Source organism: Spinacia oleracea, chromosome 4, assembly GCF_020520425.1.
Source record: "Spinacia oleracea cultivar Varoflay chromosome 4, BTI_SOV_V1, whole genome shotgun sequence".
NCBI classification, from domain to species: domain Eukaryota; kingdom Viridiplantae; phylum Streptophyta; class Magnoliopsida; order Caryophyllales; family Amaranthaceae; genus Spinacia; species Spinacia oleracea.
In genome coordinates this window covers 4,244,994-4,260,010 of record NC_079490.1, presented here as the reverse complement: position 1 = coordinate 4,260,010, position 15,017 = coordinate 4,244,994, and the positions used below count along the sequence as shown (strand labels likewise).

The following is a 15,017-nucleotide window of genomic DNA, read 5'->3' as shown; positions in this document are numbered from 1 at the left end:
ATCCCCAAATTACCAACACTCAATTACCGAAAAAGCCTCAGTCGAGAACCCTAGTTTTCGAAAAACCCCCAATAAAACAACCCTAGTTTAACCAATCCTCCAATCGAAGAACCCTAATTTTTAAAACCCCCAATAAGAGAACCCTAATTTATAAAGAAACCCCCAATTTCACAACACAAAAACATCACAAAGAGAACATAGTGAAAAAGAATCGAGGGAGGAGTTAAGGAGAGAGATTACCTGTCATCACGGTTAAAGCTTCCAACCTTGGTCAACAATGGTAGAGAGCACAATTAAGAATTGAGGGAGGAGTGAATTCAAGAACAATCCATTTAAATTTGATGGCGCGTGAAGGATCTCGATCTACACCGAAGAACATTGCGGTGGCGTGCGAAGGAGATCGACCACCGCCGACCAGAGAGCAAGAGTAAGAACAGGGGAGAGGAGAGAACAGGGGAGAGGAGAGAGAAAGAGGAAGAACAGGGGAGAGGAGAGAGAAAGATAAGAAGTTTGAGATTTTTTTGGAATTTATGTCGAAAAACATCATTAAGGGCAAAATGGTAAATTGCAACTAACGGAAGACTAACGTCCGTTAGCTCCAAGTGCATCTCATGAACAGTACGGAAAAATAGGGGTATATTATGTGATTCGAAACACACGAGGGTATTTGGTGCATTTTTGCAAACCTCGGGGGCATTTCATGAAAAAACCGTTAATTAATTTGGGTAATAAAAATACCAAATATGTGCATAAATTAATCAATATTCATACACAACTTTATATTTAGCCAAATTCAACCATAAAATGACGTATAATTCAAATCAAAATCATATTACACCCAACAATAGTAACATGTTTAATGTGCTTAAAATTTTTCGTAATCTTATTTATTAATATAAATACAACGATTTCTAATAGGTCAAGCCGTTCGGTCCGGTTTTGACCTGTTATTTTTCTGATTATTCGGGTTCGATTTTGACCAGGTTACGGGTCACAAAAATCTTGTTCAAGACTGTATCTCCTGTTAGGGACGATTTTTGACAGGTCTAATCTGCCGTCAGAGTTATAAAGATTTGTATAGAGTTCAACGATTCAACTGCCGCAATTTAGAAGGTGGACTATGGTACACCTTAAGAACACTAATATTTATATAGTAAAAGAACATCTGGTTACGAAACCACTCAATTACAGTGCAGGCTACAAGTGCTATACATTTTGCGTAACCATTCAATTGAAGCCTTCTCCACGTACGTCATTACAACAGAGTAATCAGCAGAAGATTACATATGAATAAAATATGATCATAAACTCCAGAATCCAACTACTCATTAATCATTATACAAAAAATTATCTTTGACACCTAACCTTCCACAAAGAAGAAGATATACAAACTCAATCTCTAACTACTTGTAAGCATCTGAGTGTACTTATGTTTCAAGTAAGATTTAATGAATGGATCTAAATCACCATCCATTACTGAAGTGATATCTGAAGTCTCGTAGCTCGTACGCACGTCTTTCACAAGCTTGTACGGGTGAAACACGTAATTTCGTATTTGCTGGCCCCACTCCGCCTTCACGACATCTCCCCTGATCTGCTTGATCTCGGACGCCCTTTGCTCCACAGCAATGACCAAAAGTTTGGCTTTCAGTCGATTTAGAGCCTTCACTTTGTTTTGTATTTGGGATCTCTCCTCTGAATATCACCGGTTCCAAAAGTATCAGATGTTTAAACCATCAAGAATGTAAAGAACATTTGAAATTTTTTGCTAGCAAATAATCAGATATAGATAACCTTAAATACCCGTGTCAGATCCTCGACACTTGGACGTGGGTATGGACACTTCGACACTTCATTTTGGACCAGAATCATGCAATTTTTCACAAAATAGACGTGTCGGACACTTGGACACATACCCGTGTCCGATATGGGTATCTGAGTCCGGTAACATAGCATCATGTAACTCATGCGTAGCACTATTCAGCAATTACTGCTGAAAAATTTGGGTTAATTTTGGTTCGAGTCCATTTTCACTAATGCTGATTGCTGGGAGTCTAATAACCTAGGTTTTCTTTGCAATTACTCCCTGCGTCTAATTTTACTTGCTCCATTTTACTCAAAATACTCTCATAAAAAAACAGTCAAATGGAACAAGTAAAACGAGATGGAGGGAATACTTAGGTTCCATTTAGTAGAGTGCAAAACGTTTTCATGGAAAATGATTTTTCCCTTTTCAATCATTTACGTTGTTTGGTTGGGCAAGGGATGAAAAACAATTTTCCCTAACTCCCTTAAAGGTGGAAAACCTTTTTCCATTTGAAAGGGAGGGAAACCACTTGTCTTTTAAGGAACCAAACAAAGGAAAACTAGTTTGGAATTGTGAAAATCATTTTGTAATGAAGACGTTTTACATCAAACCATACGGAGCTTAAGTGTAAAAATAAATCTAAAATTAATCTTGGTTCAACATAGATATTAGTTTGAGGGGAAGTGTCAGACCTGAGCATCGGACTGCGACACCAGTTGGAATGTGAGTGATTCTAACAGCAGTTTCAACCTTGTTAACATTTTGACCTCCTTTTCCACCAGCCCTTGTGAAAGTTATTTCCAAGTCTTCTTCAGGAATTTCAACATTCAGTGACTCTTCAGGAAGAAGAGGCATAACTTCAACACCAGAAAAACTTGTCTGCATACAACGTCAAAGTAAACTAAATACAATGTTAATCTTAAACACATGAAAGTGTGTCTGCAAATGATGTTAATGTTTACTCATACCAGACTTCAAACACATACGTTGACAGACTGTGAAGTGGGACAAGACCAACTATTACTTGCAATTCGAGTAAAAACTTTGTTCTGTTTGGACTTTTGAGGTCAAAATTTGCAAACTTTCAGCTTTGATTAGTCAAGTCATATAGTGTGAAATTAGGATGTACTCCCTCCGTCCCATTTTTATAGTCCCTGTTTCTATTTTAGGCGTCTCAAAATTATAATCCTATTTCTATTTTTTGTCATTAATTTTCCCACTTTCCCATGTACTATATTAATTAAAAATGCCTTGAAAACCTCCCCATTATATTCCACTTCCCTAAGTACTATATTTCACTTCCACATGTAGTGTATTCTACTTTCTCATAAAATCAATCATCAATGTATTATATTTCAATTTCCCATACACTTATTCACTTTTCTTAAAACCCGTGTTTTTAGTCAAACCGTACTACAGAGGGAGTATAAAACTTCAACAACCAAAATATTAACTAAGTTGTTAGAACAAAATAGTATTTACGGGAGATGAAAAGGAAAGGTCAAAGTTTGGAATGCAGAAGAACAGAGATGTGAATAGGGAGATAACCTGACGAAGACCCTTGGAATTAAAAGGCGACTGCCTCACTATGCGATGTGTGCCTTTTTCTCCAGAAAGATAACCATAAGCATAACGACCATCAATCTCAACTGTTGCAGATTTGATACCTGCTTCTTCTCCAAAAGATTTATCAACCACTTTAGCCTTATATTTCTGCTTTTCTGCCCATCTCATATACATCCTGAGAAGCATATCAGCCCAATCCTGCACTGAAATATATCAAAGAATTTACAAAAGACTGGAATAATAGGGCAAGAAGATTCTAACATTTATCTCATGTACAGATATGAGTTGAAGGAACAAGCCGAATCACAGGTCTCATAAACCAATTTAAGGCTCCGTTTGGTTTGGTGTAAAACGTTTTCAGTACAAAATGATTTTCCATAGAAAAAACAATTCCAAACTAGTTTTATGTTGTTTGGTTCCTTAAAGGAAAATGGGAGAAAATGGTGAAAATTGAGGGGAAGAAGGGAGAGGGAGGTAAGGAGGAAAGGTGGAAAAGTGGAAAAGTGGTTCCCCTCCCTTTCAAATGGAAAGGATGTTTCCACCTTTGAGTGAGTTATGGGAAATTGTTTTCATCCCTTGCAAAACCAAACAACGTAAAATGATTGAAAAGAGGAAAATTGTTTTCCATGAAAACGTTTTATACCCTATCAGATAGAGCCTAAGACATAAAGCAATTCATCAATTAACTGTATTGTGAATATGTTACTGGACTTCCTTATTTTAACCTTCTCTGACAAAGTTCAAGCTTTTCATCCGATATCCCAAGAAAAAATTTATAAACATAACGAAAAAATAGAAAGAAAAACTCAGCCGCAAAACCCAATTTATGGAAAGAAAATAATGTGCTTGAAGGATCAACCCACCTGAGCATCAGTCCCCCCGGCACCAGCTGAGATAGTTATAACAGCACCCTCTTTGTCATAAAGACCAGAAAGCAGCTCTGTTAATTCAAAACGATCAAGTGCTTTGTTCAACTCCTTAATAATGCTGGCAGCCTCTTGAAGAAGTGCAGTATCAGTAGAATCCATCTCTTCAGTAAGGTTAACTATTGTTTCTGCCTCTTCAACCTGCAAGAAATGAATGCATTTAGAACCGATACATGAAATAAAGAACATCAGCAGTATGTATGTAACGTAACACAGTTGAAAATTTGGTCTTGTTTAGCAGTACCAATAAGCCGTGCAGTCTAACTCAATATTTTGTTTTGTTGAACCCGGACGTTCAGGAAGAAGCGCCAGTATCAACAAGCTTGTTTTTTTTAAAAAAATAAATAAATTAGGACATTGTTTTTTACCACCTACAAAAATCGAATTTTTTTCGACAAGTTTTAATTTTTTTTAGGTGGTAAAAAACAAATTTTCGATTTTTATAGGTGGTAAAAACAATTTTTTTAATGGAAATAAGCTTGATTTGTTGCCTAAGATAAGTAGACGTACATGGAAATGTTGTCGTAGTAGTTTTACAAGATCTGGTTCAGTTTTGAAGAGAAGTTTTAATTCAACCAAGGATTGAGAGGGGAAGGGGAATGGCAAATTCTGTATCTTTTAACTGACAGAAAATAATGGAATCATGGTGCAGAATAACTTCATAGATGACAGAAGTCGAGACCTGGGTTCGAAAATCTTTGAGAAGTTTTAGTTTATCTTTGACATCATTCAGAGCCGAAAGAGTTTCTTGGGCCTTAGCACGGTCATCCCACAAAGTGCTATCAGCTGCTTTGGACTCCAAATCTGCAAGCTCTCTCTCCAAATGTTCCGATCCAGCAGAGACTACAATCTCTTCCGCACGTTTACTTGTATTTTCTACCTCTTTTCTTAGTGTATAAAAATCTGCAAGCCAAGTGATAACATGGAATCAAATCATTGATGTTATGGAAATGGGGTTGATCAATAAAAGAACTTCTGAATAGAAGATGGATGACTGGATGAGCATCCACATAATGGCAAACAAGTTGGGTTTAAATAGTTAAAACTTCCAATATTTGCCAAATAACAAATTAAGTAACAAAAGGCAACTATTATTGCTTTTCAAGATTGGCAATAGGATAGGCTGAAAATGGTGAATGTAATTACAAATCCAAATGTTTATAAGAAGCTATCAACTAGATGCCCCAACATGCTTAAACTCAGCTATTGGCAACTGGTTTTCTTTCTTGACATCAATGCATTTGTGTTTGAAAGTGAATCATGAGAAATATAAAAGGCAGATTTTCCGTGTCACAAAATTGCATATGTAAAAGCTGTAATGTAGACAGAAACGAGAGGAGCCACGAAAGCATCCATGATCTTCATAAACCACTAAAAATAACATTAATATTATGAATCTTCCTCCATTTTTCACCTCCTTTTCTCTTTCCATTTACTTACTTCATTCCCTCTACGAATTGAAGCGTTAATATAACACCATACCTATGTCTATTTACTTGGAAACTAAATGTGTAATAACTAGTTAAGGGCTAACACAAAAAAGTTTTGACTCAACTGTAACGAAAGTATTATGAACTAAATGGCCCATGATCAACGTTTCAATCCCCCAAATCTCCAAACTTTCCACAATTCCGAACACCCATTCACTAGAAAAACACCCAAATTACCAACATTGACAAGAAAAAGGATCAAACCTAGGAAAAAGAAAATCATGAAAGGTGTCTTTATAATATAATGAGCCCAAATCAATTGTGAATATTTAAGGTCTTAAGTCTAACGTGCGTCGAAATCTAGTCACAAATTAGGTCACATGATTCAATAGGTTGATAGTAAGAATTTGATCAAATACAGAAATGCACATACCTTGCATTCCCCATTCACTAGTTTCAGTGCTGACCTCAACGCTCAATTGGCTATCTGGGGTTGCAAATTGGACTGAATCCAAGTTCAAAAAACACAAAATAAACTCATTTCAGATAACATTATAAGTAGATTAAGCAAAATGGAAGGCATCAAATGTAGAAATTCAAGCAACACCCAACACTAATCAACAAAGAATCATCCAAATAACATAAGAATTAGTTCTACAATTATTTATTACAGCCTACTAAGTGGGCAGCGAAAAGTACAACAACAGTACATAGACAAAGATTATGTAAAGAGGAAATCATCAAAAACAGAAATCAATCAAAAATTCAAAACCCACAAAAGCAATTCAAATTATAAACTCAATCCAAGCTAAACAACACATAAAGATAGGTATAATTTCTCAAACATATATATATATATATATATATATATATATATATAGCAAGAAAGATAGAATTTTGTTACCGAAAGTAGGAGGGAAGCGAGATGGCATAGAAAGGTATGAAGAGAAACAGGAGGTGGGATTTGGGGGAAGAGAGAGAAAATGATGAGAGAGAGAGGAAGAAGGGGAGTGGATTGCAAAGAGGGGCATTTTAATGGAGGTGGGTACTTTGAAATTTGTGCAGAAAATCTGCAGAGCTCCATCCATGGCTCTCAACACTTCAGCCAAGACGAGGAGAAAGAAGAGGGGAATTGGTCATGGATAAGCCTTTTGTTGTGCTAATATGTCTTCCAAACGACACCGTTTTGGACTCATTTTGTTTATCAACTTTTTATTTTTTTATTTTTTTGAGAATACTCTGTGCAAAAACTATAGGGGTCCGCCGCCGACCGTAATGACTAACTCTCTCGCCCCACATGATCCAATTAAGGGTAGCAGGTTGATCTTTTTTCATTTTTTAAAAGTTAGGATTCAAACCTCAAACCATTGGTTAAGACTTAAGAGACACTATCAATGTATTTTTGGAAAAGATGAATGAAAATATGTCGAGATTGTTCTTTTTTATTTGTCTATCACCACTAGCCTAGTCATAAGTCATAACCTTTCACAAACAAATACAGAGTTATCCCTCCGTCCCAAAAAGATTATTCTTTGACCATGAATTTTCATTAGCCTATAAGTAATAATATAGCCAGGACTCATATGGTGTCTTATAATATTTGTTTCTATATATTTTTTGGAATATCTACTTTTTTTAAATAATTTTTATGCGAATAGAGTTAGAAATATTTACGTATTAAGTCGTGTTTTTGAAAAATGTGAAAAGTCAAACGGGACAATATGCTAGGAAGGATGGAGTATAAGAGAATTACTATAAAATTCGTGAAAGAAAAAAAAACCAATAAAGCGATAAAAGTTAACTATTTTCCTATTCGGTCTTGCGCTTCGACCCTGGTCTCAGCCCACCGCTTTTGAGATAGTATACAAAAGGTCTTGCATGCACAAGGTGTACAATAAATTTATTGTGCACCAACATAACTTTTACCCAGTTTTCTCTAACTTTTACTCAGTTTTCTCTAACTTTTATATTATTAAAAGAAAAGTTAATAAATAAACATTTTAAAGTGTTGAATGATTAATTTTATACGTTATTACTGACTTTAAAGAAATAGTTTTTATTAAAATGAAAAATTTTATTACAGTAGATAACTTTTACATCTATAAGGGTAATTTTTAAACATTTAACGTCAACTTTAACTTCGGTGTACAATATTTATCGTACACCCCATATAAATAAGAATGTGTGTAGTCCTAAGTGTATTAGGAAACCTAATGCGACTAGAAATCTATTATACATCAAATATCCTAAGAGATTCTATCTCTATCAATAAGATTCTAACTCTTAATTACTTACAAATTCCTATTCGGCCTAACATTAATAAACTACTCTTTTGTATATTAATCATAAATCCTATTCCTAAACTAATTAGACTTTTTTTTTAAAGCACAAGAACAATGCAAATTACAAATGGGGATTTGAACATGTAACATATTTATGCATTGAACCAATGAACCTCGATCTTACCACTAACAAGGATGTCATTGACCATGGAATGAACTAATTAGACTCTTACTCAACTAGAATACTATCGCCTAATTGCTTGCTTATCTCTAACTAAATTTTTCATACTTCGAACAACAGATTGGTTTAACTATTGAATGACAATATAAACTCCAATAATTAATTATGAATCATGGCTACACTACATTAACAATAATCTAAAATTCTTAAATTACAGTTCTTGAACTTAACTTGCATCCTAATCTTGTTGGATTTGCTTCTGCTTACTATTTTTTCTCACCTTCTGAGGACAAATGTACTCGTCGCTCCATTTTGAATCTGTGTGTGACACCAAGCTCTCCGTATAAGTATCAACAAACCCGTTAATTTTTTTCATCACATACCGAAATTCATGACTTGTGATGTTATTAGACCTGGTTATTGGACAGGGTAGTCCAATGGATATAGGGGTTAGGGTCAAGTTAATAGGGCTTTTATTGGGCAGGGCTCTTATTGGACAGAGCCCTTTATTGGACAGGGTCATTATAGGGTCAAACTTATACTACAATTATTTTGAAAATTAAAATAGTAATGATACAAAAAATTACGTGTATAGCTTCGTATTTACTTGTACTTGCACATGGCTCTTTTGTTTTTCATTTTTCATTCCTCGTTTATTGACCCGCCCACTAATGACCCGCTATTGACCCACGACCCGCTTTTGACCCGCCCATTATCGACCCGCTAAAAATGACCCTTTCAATACCCGACCCTCTTTTGACCCGCACCGACCCTGACCCACCCCGCCCGATTACCAGGTCTAGATGTTATAAGATATCAATGGTCCATCGACCAACGTGGTAAAAAACGTATTTCTTTCTTGGAGATAAAGAATCTTTGAACGTAAATTGTATTTATGCTCATGAATGAACTTGCCAAATTCAACATTTGTTTCCCCAAAATACCATAGAGTCCACGGTGCCTTACCGCTACCACGATCTTTTCCGAGTACCCATATACGACTGTTACCGGTAGATATGCTAAAAACTGCTAGTGAGTCCTCTAGCCTGAAAACAAATCTGAATATAATTTCTTTTTCAACATCCGGCAGTTCCAAAAGGTTAAATTCTTCCACATCGAAATCAAACGAGACAATACGATTTTGTTGGTATGTGTACGGACCAAGATTATCAAGAGCATTATATTCAAACCAGTATGCAACATTTTCTACGAAAATAACATCATTAAACCGTAGTCGTATTGCTACATGCCACTTAGGGTTCATAAGCATCGTGTTGTTCTTTACCTTCCACTGGTGATCACGAAGTGAATAAACCGCCATTGAATTAATCGTAAATGCAACCACCTTATAGTCATTAGTCGAAGGAGAAAATCCCACAATATAATAAGGATAGTTTGAAATAGGGCAACATGGAAGTTTAAGGGACTTTCTCATAGAGAAGTTCCATAGTCTTGTCTCTGTCGTTTTGCATAGTTTTGTCAACAACAACCCTTTGCAACTCCCAACAAGTATGCAAAATCCTTATCTAGGAATATGAATTTCAATCTTTTCACCAATTTGGAAAAACTTGTTGATAGGAAGAAGACAAAGAGTTGGTTTTGTAGTGTACTTATCCACACCCAATAAAACATTTTTATGATCATTGTTGTTTTTATAGAGATTAAGATGCATACTAGTGAATATAGACGAATCAATAATTGAACGCCAAGATTTATAGACACACCTGAATCTTAATAGGTCTCTTACCGACATCCTCGCCAATATCTCTTCGCATAATTGCAATGGTATATGCTTTGTGTCTGATTTTCTCATCTCCTTCTTGCGATTTCTCATTGCAAAAATTCAAGAACTAAACTTTAAAATAATAATAAATAAAAAAAACAAAAAAAACGTAGTAATCAATTGGAAGAATATGATCTTAATGGTGGATAATATAAATTAACATCTTGAACATAACTTGGCTATATAATTGATGTAGGCAGGAAACCATAACATAATTATAATAGATATAGAACTCTAACTTAATTGATTCTTAAACTAATGCAATTCTAGTTTCATAAACATATTAGAACCCACGATATACCATCACTCTAACAAGATTCTAAATTAAAAACAAGCTTAAATTCTATTCCTGAACTAATTCGACGCGTACTTTCCGATTCCTATTTGCCCTAACATTAATAATATCCGTCTTTTGTTTATTAGCCACTAATCTTAATCGCGTGAGTTTGAGAATAAAAATCAAAATTGATAAAAATACCATAATAAAATCCATATAAATTGATCTGGATTGACTAGGACCACAAAAATTTTCTCATCGACCAAACGTAAAGAAAAAAAAACGGAGGGAGTAAATATGTTAAAACATTTGGATATACATACATCGTACTTACTATTTACCGCCCAATATTATTCAAAACCGCTCCATTTATTTACCCATATACACTTTTTTATTTATCCCCTCATCCAATATTTACTCATTTACCCGTCCCAAATCTAACCACCACCGCCGGCCACCACCTCCGGCCACCATCGTGGTAGGCGACAAAAGGTCTGAGTCTTCACAAGAGTTTTTTTTTTTTTTTTTTTTGTCCGGAATTTTTTTTAGAAACTTATGCATTCTTAGCTTGTACCATGTCCATGGTACAACTTATGAATTTTAAGCTCGTACCATGTACAGACTTATGAGTTTTTAACTTCGACCATGGTATTGACTTATGCAATTTAAGCTTGTACCATTATTTAAACCATTCAAACAAACTGAAAAAATTGCACTACAAAGTACGAAATAATTTCCAAATTAAATAAATAAAGTATATAATATTATTCCACTAAATTGCATCTAGATTTTAGCTAAGCTGATGAAATCCTCTTGCCATATTTGATGAAGTCCGATTCATTAGCAACATTGCTTGCTGAATTTGCTTCTTCCCACATGAGGTCAGGGGGCTGTCATGGATGTACGTGCTAGTAAGCAGGGGCGGATCTTTGTTGTGGCTGGGGTGGGCCTGGCCCCCGGCCGGAAAATTTTGTAGTGTATTTTTAGTTACAGCTCCCCCCAAAATTTGTGTATAATTGTATAATTACATAGTATATTGCTTAATTTTTTTCTACCGGCCCCCCTCGTAAAACCGTTCAAGGTCCGCCACTGCTAGTAAGTACTAGTAGTCACTCCATTTTGAATCTGTGTACGATACCAAGCTCTCCATATAATTGTCAATATCCCCCATAAAAAATTTACTCACATATCGAAATTCGTGACTTTTGATATTATAAGATATCAATGATTTATTGACCGTCATAAGAAATGTTTTATGGTTTTGGAGATAAAGAATCTTTGAAGGTAAATCATAGTATCTATTCTCACGAATAAGCTTGCCAAAATCAACATTCGTTTCCGCAGAATACCATAGAGTCCACGGTGACTTACTGCTGCCACGATCTTTTTCGAGTATCCATATACGACTCCTTTTGGTAGACATGCTAAAAACTGCTAATAAGCCCTCTAAGCTGAAAATAAACCTAACTATAGTTTCGGCTGAATTTCCAACATCCGGCAGTTCCAAAAGGTTAATTTCTTCCACATCGAAATCAAACGAGACAATACGAGTTTGTTGATATTTGTTCCAATCCATAAGAGGTTCAAACCAGTATGCAGCCTTTTCTACGAAAATAACATCACTAAACCGTAGTTGTGTTGCTATATGCCGCCTAAGGTTCATAATCGTCGTGATGTTTTTTACCTTCCACCGGTGCTCACGAAGTGAATAAACCGCCATTAAATTCCTCGTAAAGGCAACCACCTTATAGTCATTAGTCGAAGGGGAAAATCCCACAACATAATTAGGATTGTTTGAAATAGGGCAACATGGAAGTTTAAAGGACTTTCTCATAGAGAAGTTCCATAGTCTTGTCTCTTCGTTTCTTATAAAGCCTTGTTTTGTCAACACCAACCCTTTACAACTCCCAACCATTATGCAAAATCGTTTTCCAGGAACAAGAATTTCAATCTTTTCAATTTGGGAAAACATGTTGATGTGACGAAGACAAAGAGTTTGTTTTGCATTGTATATTTCAACACATAATACAACATTTTTATGACGATTGTTTTTATAGAGATTAATATGCATATAAGTGAATACAGACGAATCGATAATTGAACGCCAAGATTTACAGACACACCTGAATTTAAATAGGTGACTTATAGACATCCTCGCCAATATCTCTTCGCATAAGTGCAATGGAAGATGTGCTATGTCTGATTTTCTCTTCTCCTTCTTGCGATTTCTCATTGCAAAAAGTCAAGAACTAAACTTTTTTTTTTAAAAAAAAAAAAAAAAAAAAAAAAAAAAAAAAAACCTAGCAATCAATTTGGAAGAATATGATCTCGTGTGCAGGTTGTTAAACTAAGTAGAATATAATATTAATGGAAAGATTCTAACATTAGATTCCTAAAACACAATTTGATAAAATAATATTGATGGAAAAATATAATATTGGGTTATGTTGTGCGTTAGTTGTGGGCATACGCTTCTATTTATAATACAAACTAGATGTCCTACTCTTTGTAGGTTTCCACATTCATATCGACTTCTATCCTATATCATATCATATAGTAGTTATAATATAACTCTACTACGTATGATATTATATAATCTAGGATAACTACGTTATCCTCAATACAATTCTAGTTTCCTAAAATACTAAAACCCTCGATATACCATAACTCTAATAAGATTTATAAAGATAAGCTTAAATGTTTTTCCTAACTATTTCAACGTGTGCGTTTAAGAATACAAATCGCAATTGATAAAAAATTCTATAATTAAATCCACATGGTTTTGTTATAATTGCAAAATTTTAATTAAATCTCAACCATGTATAGCGTGCATTAACATTATACGACTTTGTTGGAGTTGTTTACACCACTAATAATGACTCAAATTTATAAGTGTATATTGAGATAAAAGAAAAGAAGCTCAAAGTAAAACTAATACTTTAAAAAATTATAATTTGTGCGCATGACCATAAGGGTAATACTCCCTGTGTCCCTTAATACTCGATCCAATTTAACATTTTGAACTATTCACATAATTTACTTTGACTCTATTTTATTTCTGGTATATGAAATTAAATGTTAGTATTTTATAAGTTTTTATAATATGGAGTTAAAGAAATTGGTGGTCAAAGTTGTGCATTTGCAAGCGTGTCCGGTCAAAACAGGTCGAGTATTAAGGGTCAGAGGAGTACAAAATACACACGAGAAAGGGGGAATTCGAACTTATGACCTGTCGTACACTTGCGATTACTCCTTAGAATTAACCATCAGGCTAAGACAATTTTTTTTTTTTTTGAAAGAAACGTTCGGCGAATAATTTTATTAAATTAAATCAAGCTCCGTCAAAATTAAGACTAGGACATTATTGGTTCCAACAAACCTATATATAATATATGTAAGTTAAGTGTTCATTAGGTTTGAGGTATTATTAGATGTCCGTTAGATAACTCACAAATTCAAATTGGATCTGAATTGAGGTTACATAAATTGACCTCAAAATTAGCGGTATATTATTATTTGATTGATTTCTTATAATAACCTTATTGAAGTTAGACTAAAGCGCACGACTCATCGCTCAAATACTGGCCCTGTTTGGTTAGGAGCTGTTAGTTGTTAGCTGATAGCTGGTTTGACTAGCTGTTAGTGGTTAGCTGTTTGTATTATCTGATTTGACTAGCTGGTTGCATTAGCTGTTTGTGTAAAAGTGTTTGGTAAATTAGCTGATAGTTGTTAGCTGTTTGATATGTAAAATGACCATTAAGGACATTGACATACTTTGTTTCTTATTAATTGTTTCTTATTAATATTAGACAAATATTTTATTGTGTTAATTTTTTCTCTCTATGTATTAGGTTAAATGGTTTGTTACCACCTAAAAAAATTGGCAAATTGTTTTTTACCACCTAAAAAAATAAAAATTGTTTTTTACCACCTAAAAATAAAATAAAAATTGTCTTTTACCACCTAAAAATAAAATAAAAAACAATTTATCAATTTTTCTAGGTGGTAAAGTTAAGGAAATCGGAATGTCGAATAATCATCATCAATGACCATGATGACACATGAGTAACTTCTAAACTATTTTTCACACACTTTCTCATTTCAATTCATTCATTGTTGTTCTCTTGTATTAATATGTCTCGTATTCAACGTTCATCAAGTTAACTAATAAATTTTTGCATCGCACCATGAATGTCTCAATTTTTCTAATGACTAAACCATTTTATCAAATCGTTTTGAGGTAATTTGACTTGACAGGACGTTTAGAGGTTGCATCATGCTGGCACGCATGTACGAAGTCAAATATAAACTAACGTCATCATATCTGTGGCCGACTTCAGTCATGATATCTTCCTAAAGCCGCCACAGGGGGGCAAGATAGTACATACTCCCGTTCAGTTTAATATACTTGTTACAACTTTGAAATTTAACTAACGATGTGATACAATTTATTTTCATGATGATCTTGTCGTAAGATTTTGGTAACAGGTACGACGCTAAGACAAATGTACGAACACTGGGGGCTCAACCACTATCACATGTCGAAATAGGCGGATAAAGAAAAAGTCATTGGGTTTCCCAAAGACGACAAGTGATAAGACGTCAACCGATTAACAAGAAAGGTAATTTATAAAGAGTTCACATGTATTTGAATTTACGACATATTGTAATGTAAGTTTGTCAAATGATTTTACCAAAGACGTTAAAGAAAAAGTCCACTTAAGACAGTATAAAGAATTCACATTAACCATATGCTCCTTCTTGT

The 15,017-nt window shown here is 34.5% G+C and overlaps 1 protein-coding gene across 1 annotated transcript; it reads right to left on the bottom strand.

Moving 5' to 3' along the window:
• Positions 1-1,105: 1,105 nt before the first annotated feature.
• LOC110796644 (peptide chain release factor PrfB1, chloroplastic) lies at positions 1,106-6,861 on the bottom strand. The gene is made up of 7 exons (XM_022001724.2): positions 6,634-6,861; positions 6,163-6,234; positions 4,982-5,202; positions 4,237-4,440; positions 3,356-3,571; positions 2,500-2,686; positions 1,106-1,695 (listed from the first exon to the last, which is right to left on the bottom strand). The coding sequence occupies exons 1-7, from the start codon at positions 6,815-6,817 to the stop codon at positions 1,400-1,402; spliced, it is 1,380 nt and encodes a 459-aa protein (XP_021857416.1). The 5' UTR covers positions 6,818-6,861; the 3' UTR covers positions 1,106-1,399.
• Between the last annotated feature and the right edge of the window lie 8,156 nt (positions 6,862-15,017).

Bases quoted from the DNA above. Each gene is read 5' to 3' on its own strand.
- LOC110796644 (XM_022001724.2), bottom strand. From the start codon at position 6,817: ATGGATGGAGCTCTGCAGATTTTCTGCACAAATTTCAAAGTACCCACC. The intron at 2,687-3,355 runs GTTATCTCCCTA...CGTTGTATGCAG, and splicing joins ATTCCAAGGGTCTTCGTCAG to ACAAGTTTTTCTGGTGTTGA. The intron at 1,696-2,499 runs GTCTGACACTTC...GGTGATATTCAG, and splicing joins TGTCGCAGTCCGATGCTCAG to AGGAGAGATCCCAAATACAA.